Source organism: Battus philenor, unplaced genomic scaffold (assembly GCF_028537555.1).
Source record: "Battus philenor isolate CCGP_79_NKW_IND1 unplaced genomic scaffold, ilBatPhil1.0.hap1 SCAF_14, whole genome shotgun sequence".
In the NCBI taxonomy this organism is placed as follows: Eukaryota; Metazoa; Arthropoda; class Insecta; order Lepidoptera; family Papilionidae; genus Battus; species Battus philenor.
In genome coordinates, this window is record NW_027181676.1 from 1702627 (window position 1) to 1711691 (window position 9065).

A 9065-nucleotide genomic window follows, 5' to 3' on the forward strand; every position below is an offset into this window, starting at 1 on the left:
ATTTACAATTTACACAATCCTAACAGAATGCCAGCGACCATATTATTGATGGCATCCAAATTCAATTCGGCGTTTGAATTCAATTTCGAAAGTGAAAGAATGATTCATCATAAAATTATTATAGCCGTACTAGCCAGCAATACGGAACGTAAATAGCGTAGAAGTAAAAACTATTTTGTTTTAGCTAATAATAGCAAATAGCAAAATTGTACAAAAAATCAAACGACACAAATCGACTATTGAATCTGTTTCAATGTGGTTTCCGCTCCGGTCACAGTACTACTACCTCCTTAATTTATGTTACGGAAGACATCAGGTCTGGTATGAAGAAGAATATTAACTGTGTTACTTCTACTTGATTTCAGTAACGCTTTTAACACTTGATTTTGACATTTTACCCTACTCTCTCCGATCCCTTAACATATCTCTGACAGCAATTGATTGGTTTTATAATTACCTGTCTGGACGCTAGCAGCGTATTTTTATAGAGGACAAATATTTTTCTTACTGTTCCACCGCCGGCGTGCTTCAAGGTGGCGTTCTTTTTGAACTTCTTTTCGCAGTTTTCATCAACTCCATCTCAAATTAGCTCCTCTCTTCCTACCACCTATATGTTGATGAAGGGAAGCTGATTGAAGCTGTTGCGATAATAAATTCTAACCAGTACCATATTTTTGAGTTGAATAAGGCTCATGGTTTAAAAGTAAATCCATGTAAAAGGCAAGTTATTGTTGTAGGTAACCATAGAATGCTAAGCGGGATAAATTGGTCGCAGATTCCTTATATATTTTTAGACAATACCATTCTTCCGTTTAGCGGTAATGTTAAAAATTTCAGGTAGAACCTGGATAGCACTCACATGGGCACTTTCGATTAAACATATTATTCGTAAAGACTTTACGCCTGCGGCGATTTGTGAAGATTACGCAACTGTCTACCTCTGGGTACCAATATTTCACTGATACAGTCTCTTCTCCTTCCTACCATTGATTATGCTGATGAAAACTATATTAATATTACTGAAGAATAACTTAATAAGCTGGAGCGCCTTCAGAATTTTTGTATTAAATTCATATTTAGTCTGTGCAAATATGACCATGTTTCTGAATTTCGTAATAAGCTCAAGTGGTTGCTGATTAAACTTCGTCGAAATCCTTTCCGCTATCTATAGTATTTTGTTTAACCCGCTTACTCCCTCTTACCTTAAATCTAGATTTCTTTACTTACATGACACATAAGTTGCTTAGATCATCGGAGAACTTGAAATTGACGATGCCTGCTCTTTCTACTATATTTATGGAGGAATATTTCACTGTTTTAGCTGTCAGGTCATGGAATAAGTTACCAGAACTAACTAGATGCGCGAAAAATGGTAAAAGCTCACTTTCTTGGCCTCTAAAATAGGACATTGTGAAGCATTTCCCATGTATTTATTTAGTACCTTTCCCACGTTTGTGTATATATATATATGAGTATTCTTGTATTTATATATGTATGTATAGTAATGTAAGTACACCCAAACCTGCCCTCTCCTGCATGTCTCTTATCTCCATCCAAAGGTTGTCTGGTAGAGATTGCCTCGAGCGGTAAGACTGCTTCCTGTACCATATGGAATGTTTCTTTTTTCCTCTATTTATTCTTCATGGTGTACAAAAAAGTGTTAATAAACAAATAAATATTTTTAGTACTATATTAAGGTACAAAAACAAAAAGATTTTAGAATAATCGAAGTATAAGGTTTTTGCAAAAACCATTACTTTTGATAAATTTTCCATTGTCTTGTAACTATTGCAACAATAGAAAGTCCTCTGGTGGACATAGGTTTTCTCTATAGATTTCCAATATAATAGGTTGGAAGTGGCTTCCAGCGTGTTCCGATTCCTTAATAAGGTCGTTCGTTCACCTTCTGTATGGAAGACTTACGTAGCTAATTTTTTCCTTTATTTATTCCTAATAATTAACAGCTTTACTCACCTGTTCAAACGTCTCAGGTTTCTAAAGTTTTTATATCAAAAATCAGTTTTCGGTAGCAGACAACTTCATTATTTATAATTAAAATAAATAAATAAATATTCTCTCGTAAAAAAGTGTTTTACAAACCATAACAACAGTATGAAGTTTCGCAAAATTTATACAAGATGGCAGTAGTGGTGCTATAATTTTGAATGGCATCGATAGATGGCGGTGGCAGTTTATAACGTCACACTATAGTTTGGCGTGGATGAGCGCAAAGGATCATTCTGCTTGATTTTTCACAAGAAAACGAATGAAACAATGCCTGACGTGAAAATTAATTTATATCTTTATGATATAAGTTTACAATTTATATAAAGGTTATGGTTATCAATATCCGTGGTAGCCTAGCGATAGAGAACTGAGACTTGCGATTTTAGGTAGCGGGTTCATTTCTCAGGATACCATCTTATATAAATCACACTATGCAGTAACTATAAAGGATTGCCACTGCTTATAAGCAAGTTTCCAGAAGACAGGAGGCAGCGTTCTCTGCGTACCATAATACCATACTGCGATCGCCAACACGCCTGACAAATGCGGCCATTATGGTATATATCCCATAGATACCTTTGGGGAGGTCTATGTCTTGTTGTAGTAAAATCTGAAGAACAGGAGAGACTCATCAGAGAAGATGAGATATTACTCTCATCTTCCTTAAAATTCCAGTAGAGAATGATGACATTCAGTTTTATTAACATAAAATAAAATGAACAAGGGACCTGACGATACGTTTGTGTGATCAGCGCTCAAAGACACTCGCATGATCCAAAAAGCTACTTTGTTTTAGGGTAAGAGTAAAATCTTTATAGACAGAAATAAAAGGTATTAGATCATTTTTGTTTAGAAATATTTCTAGCTGTAGCTAATTCGACTAGAGATTTATTTATGTATAAATTTATTTACATCGTTATCCACTTTGGATCGTTCACAGTGAACATCTGAAGAATCTGAAGAAATGAATGATCTAGAATAAACTTAAAATTACTCATAAAAACGTCACGTCTAGATCTGTAAAAATCATACATATATATATATGCTTGATTACCGTTATAATTCACCGCTATTCAGTCTATTAGGTTTATATATGGCTAAGAAGAATTAAAAAGAGATAAATATTCTTTTCAGAATATAAATCAAAATAAAATTTTATACAAAAGAATTGGTAAGAGAAATTAAGGAGTTATTAAGAAATAGACTAAAATAATACTATATGAATGCAAAAGTGTGTGGTAAATGTATATACGGGGTGATTGATTATAGATATAAAAGTTTTAAAGTGGTGAAAGCTCATTTATCTGCAAAAAGCTTTATAGCCTTAACATTTATATCCAAACACTTATAAAGTGATCGCTTTGAAATTTAATTGGAATAACAAAATCCTTCACTTTCTGTCAGTTCAGCGACCAGAATTTTAAAGAAGCCTCATTTTATTATATTATCATTATGTTATTTATTATATTTGGTATCATTGATTTTTTATTGGGGTGTAAAATGTATAAAGTGACAGCTCAAGAGCTGTGTCCTGTTGAAGCTTTCTCACCTGTAACTAATCATCCTGTATCTAAAACCACGTGTGCCTTTGCCCAGTCGCAAGAAGAGTTTTTTTTTTAAATCTAATTTTTATCTACATTAAGGTGAAGTTGAATAAAACGATTAAATAGAATTGCGGTATTTTTATTGTGTGCATTGACCAAAGTGTAGGGACAGGGGTACTATTACAATTTGGATCGAGTACTTCGTCTGTCGCACCGAACTAACGGCTTAGTGTTTGCCCCATCCACCATATCCGAGTTTTCCGTAGCCTCCGTAGCTGCCGAGTCCGTAGTCACCGAGACCGTAGCTGCCGAGTCCGTAGCCGCCGAGTCCGTAGCCGCCGAGTCCGTAGCCTCCAAGTGAGTAACCAGACGAAATAATAGGCGTGGCGATGGTCTTAAGAACAGGTGCGCTAATTATTGGCGCTATGGGGGCGGTGATGATGGGAGCCGATACAGTCTTGATCACAGGTATAGGCGCAGCTTTAATCAAGCTGGCTGTGGAGATCGCAGGCGCGGTGTAGATAGGCGCAGAGATGACTTGCGTCGTGTAGCCTGTTGAATAAAAATTATTACACTAGATGATTTTTACAGGTATAAAAACTTGACAAATAAATACATAGTTCATTCGTTTTTAAGTAGTGTATGATACACCTTATTCAAAAATCAATAGCTTTAACATACTCGCAAGTTCAGAATATATTTTATGAGGTAACAATAAATCAACTTAATCTGAAAGTAAAGATGAATGTTCTAGCGATGAAAGTATTTGAATAATAAACACATTATTCAGCTCTATATGTATAAAGGGTGATTAGATATATGTGTAAAAGCCTTAAAGTTATGAATACATAGCTAATTTTCTTTCAAGTAAGGTATGTTATACACTATGCAAGAAACGAAGTTTTTAGAAACAATAAATTACTTCATGACATTATAAAACTATTAGGTGTTGTTGATTTGCAGCTAATGCTATTAGAAAATAGCAGTGATTACTTTATACAGATTGATTGAAGTTAGGTGGAAAAGATTTAAAAAAATTTGCTGACAAATGAGCCTTATGCCAATCACCTCTTAAATCTTTTGTACCTATAATTAATATACAATTTAGATCAGTGATTCCCAAAGTGGTCTATATCGACCCCTAGGGGTCTATGACAACCTGCAAGGGGTCTACGTCAGCGAAAAAAAATTTGGGGGTCCATGAAATGAAAATGGGGGTCCACGATAGTGGATCTCACATACACTGATAGTACCTATTTACTTACATCATACTAACTTATAATATCAAAACATTTACATAATTTATCAAAGTACCTTTGAATTTAAATAAATATTATATATGTTTAAAATTGTGTAAGTTGTAGGATGTTGGAATTCGCTTTGTGATCGCAATACATTTTGAACTTGTAAAAACTTAGAGGAAGGAGAAATTTACAAGAAATCAATATTAGGTAAGTAGGGGGTCTACCCAACACGGAAAAATATGGTAAGGGGTCTACGACACAAAAAAGTTTGGAGAACTCTTATTTAGATCATTTAAAAATGCGTCCAGAAACAGTGGTAGTCTAGCGAAAGCAGACTGAGACTTCCGATCGATAGTCGCGGGTTCGATTAACGCGATATAATTTTATACAATTCACACTTTGTGCAATTATTGTATAGGATTGCCACTGCTCATAAACAAGTTTCCAGAGGATGGCCAGCAGCGTCCTCTGCGTACCATAATACCACACTGCGATCGCCAACACGCCTGTCTAGCGTGGCGATTACTGTATATCCCCCTATGGATATCTTTGGGAGAGGTTTTTGCCTTACAGTGGGTGTCTATGAGCTAAAATGACGATGACGATGTAAAGAGGAGAATAGAGGAGACAATTTAATAGAATATAGAGTCAATTTGAACTCTTTTGAAATTACTTTCTTTAATTAGAAACCACAGAAGTTCCTAACGTTTCCTGCTGTTCTAGAAGAGGCTACAATAAATTCAGATGGATTATTTTTTCTATAATCACTTTCGAAACGTCCAGCTAGTGAAATGCTGTCGATATAAATAAAAACATTTGTAAATATAACTATATTGAATTATTTCGAATTTATTACTTGTACGACACTTAGTCACGAGGAAGCAGAAAGATGAACAAAAAGAAGAATTTTTAATTAATAATGTTACAATTAGTAAGATTGTTTTAATAATTACATGTTAAATTTATTATCGCACTATTATTTTAAGATGCAATGTTAATAGAAAACCTTGTATATGTATCCTTTTATAAATCTTTATGAGAGAATTATGTTCAGCAGTTGACTCCTAAAGGTTGAATTTTTAGTTCACGGATCCTTCTGTTCCGTAAACTCGGTTCCGATGAAGCTGTAAAAGCCTTCGGGCTAGATGCAACAACATCAACAGAGAATAAGTAAGGTTAATATGATGATAAATGATGAATTACCATATCCTCCATATCCTCCGAGACCTCCGTAACCTCCGTAACCTCCAAGGCCTCCATAACCAGAGGGAGCTGCATGGACTGTGGCCAGAAGGCAAGCGACCTGAAAACAATAACGAAATTAATTATAACGTTTAATATACAAGTTGATTGGTAATAGATGTAAAATCTTCAAACGGGTTTATGATATAAGGAAAGCATTCTGCAGTGAATGCAAAACAAGAGAAACGAACAGAAAATATTGAAAAAAACGAGAGAGAAGCGTCGCAATGTTCAGTGGGAAAACAAAAGGTTTTCAAAAATCAGGGCCTTAAAAAAAGTTATATTTACTACGAGTAATAAAGAAAAATTCAACAGTCGCAGCATCGCTTCCGTCATAAAGTTGGTGGAAGTTGACGCATCTTTTTGCGATATTTTAAAAAGGTAATATGAAATATATTTAAGCATAATAAAATATGATAAAACATTAATTGTATATAATAATCTATATGCATTAAAATATTAAATAGCGGAGGAAAAAATTTCAAATGAAAATTAAAAAAAAAAAATTGTATAAATTAGAAAAATTATCATTGCGAGAAATGTGGCGAAAGATGGGAGCCGTAGGAAACAATGTAAAGAATGAGAGAAGAGAGAATAGAAGAAATTGTGAAGGATAGACAGAGAGTGCTAATAAAACAAATTATAAAAAAAATGACATAAAAAGTACTGTAGTAGAATAATATACATAATACACACACACACATATATATGTATATATATATATATACACACACATATATATGTGTATATATATATACATATAAATATATATATACATGTAAATATATATATACATATATATTTATATATATATAAGGTTCCCAAAGCGGCGTCATAAAAATATATACAATTATTATTCCTGGTTACGGAATAGGATATTGGTAAAATGTTTATTTGTACCGATCTCTACACCATTTTTAAAACAGGCGTATGTCCTGAAAGTCTTTTTTTTTATTTTATCGCTGTGGTTGCTTTTTTCACACAAACGCTACGTGTCTAATTTTTTTTATCACATATATACTTTTCATTGTATTCACCTCCTGACACTGACAACGATTGGTGCTTAAATGTGAACTTGAAATTCCAAATTTAAATTTTCTATACTTAAACAGACTATTTAATATTTTATGCATATAATATTTATATTATTGTTGGTTTAACAATATAAACATTTTATATATACAGCTTATATGCTTTAATTAATTTTCTATAACATTTATCGATGTAAATGATATTGCTTAAACCATTACATTACAGTTGTAATTATATAAAATCGTAATTGATTTCACTGACCCTTCGATTAACTTTCATATACCTGTTTTGATGCAATACTTTGTTATTTTTACGTTCCTCATTAAAACGTATGAACTGCGTTATGTTTGGTCACGGTTGGCGGATATTGAGAATATTTACTTCACGCATCCTATCACAATATTCTACTAATGATACTCTATCTTATTCATTAATGATTATGGTAAATGCTTGAAGAGCCCAATTTTGTAGAAACTTTTATTTAGCTGTCTCATTCATTTCAAAGTTCGTCACTACCTTCGTCGTCCTGTCTTCGTCGCTTCGTATATCAACCTCTTGTTTTGTAAATTGACATTTATTTTAATCATTATTTATTTTCATTTAACTTTATAATTTTAATTATTACCACTTGTTGCAAATATGATCAATGAAGACATCTGAATAGTTATTTGCCTAAAAAAAGTCGTCGTCTCAGTCCATAGACACCCACTGCCTTCCGCAAAGATATCAAGGTGGAACATATACTAATCGCCACGCTTGAGAGGCGGTTTGGCGATCGCCGTGTGGAAATTATGGTACTCAGAGCACGCAAATTGGAAATTCTCTGAAAACTTATTTATGAGCAGTGACAGTCCTATATAAATAACGAACAAAGTGTGAATTATATATTGTATCGGAAACGAACCCGCGATCTCTACCGCTGTGCTATTGTTAGGTTCAGATATTTATTTATTCGTAAATAGATAAAATAGTATGGAAGAAGCTTGTCAGAGAATCCTTAAAGGTGTTTTAAGATGGATAAGACGTTCAGAAATGATTGTATCACGGAAATCGATACAGCGACATATGATCGAGTCATACTACACTACCGCTAAGCTATCACTGTTTTTTTTTTTTAATTATCCAAGTGAACTCTATAACGATATCTTTCAATATAAAACAATAAGGGTTGCCAACGCACATCTGGGAGTCCTCAATAAAATTAAACGGGTTTATTTTGTTTAGAAATTTTACAATTATTTTTAAACCGGAGCAATTTGTTTCTGGTTTTATTTCTTAAAATTCATTTACATGATAGTACAATTTCTTAGCGATGTGACTTCATAAATAATTATTTGGAAAATATTAACACAATTGGAATTAAACATTAGTCACCAATATTATCATTATTTGATGATGACTTAGGAGGTCCACTGTTGGACATAGGCCTAGCCAACATATTTCCAATAGGAATGTTTGAAAGAGATCTGGTTCCAGGATCTTTCGATTACTTTAACAATATTATCTGTCTACATTTAAAGCGACCATTAGTTCTACGCGGTATGTGACCTTGTAACTGCCACATCTTGTCAATCCGTGGACTTCTAGTACTTTCGTTTATTAATATATCTGTTCATTTATTTTCGATCTTGTAATGCCAGAGGCTTAGAAACCATGTTTTAATGTTGCAAGTCATTATTAGCCATATTTTGGACTTTCGTCGTAAGGTTTAGCGTTAAGACAAAAGATTTAAATAAATATTAATTGAAATATTAATAATATAAGTTTAACTTACTGCGATGTAGGCGAACATATTGCTGGTGTTTCTTCAGACGAAGTATACTGGATTGTTGTCGGACTTCATATTTATACGATAGAGTCGATTTCCCACAAGCGCCGAACCGAACGGAACTGCTTGCACGCAAGTGTTGCAACTGAGTTGTTGCCGCTATTTACATTCGGTATCCTTGTGCACATTTTTTCAGTTTCCGATATAATTTTTTTTACTAAACACTTT

The 9065-nt window shown here is 33.5% G+C and overlaps 1 protein-coding gene across 1 annotated transcript; it reads right to left on the bottom strand.

Annotated features, from left to right (window-relative positions):
* Positions 1 to 3701: 3701 nt before the first annotated feature.
* Positions 3702 to 8861, bottom strand: LOC137918496 (cuticle protein 64-like). Its single transcript, XM_068761317.1, has 3 exons — positions 8844 to 8861; positions 5999 to 6098; positions 3702 to 4103 (listed from the first exon to the last, which is right to left on the bottom strand). The coding sequence occupies exons 1-3, from the start codon at positions 8859 to 8861 to the stop codon at positions 3778 to 3780; spliced, it is 444 nt and encodes a 147-aa protein (XP_068617418.1). The 3' UTR covers positions 3702 to 3777.
* Between the last annotated feature and the right edge of the window lie 204 nt (positions 8862 to 9065).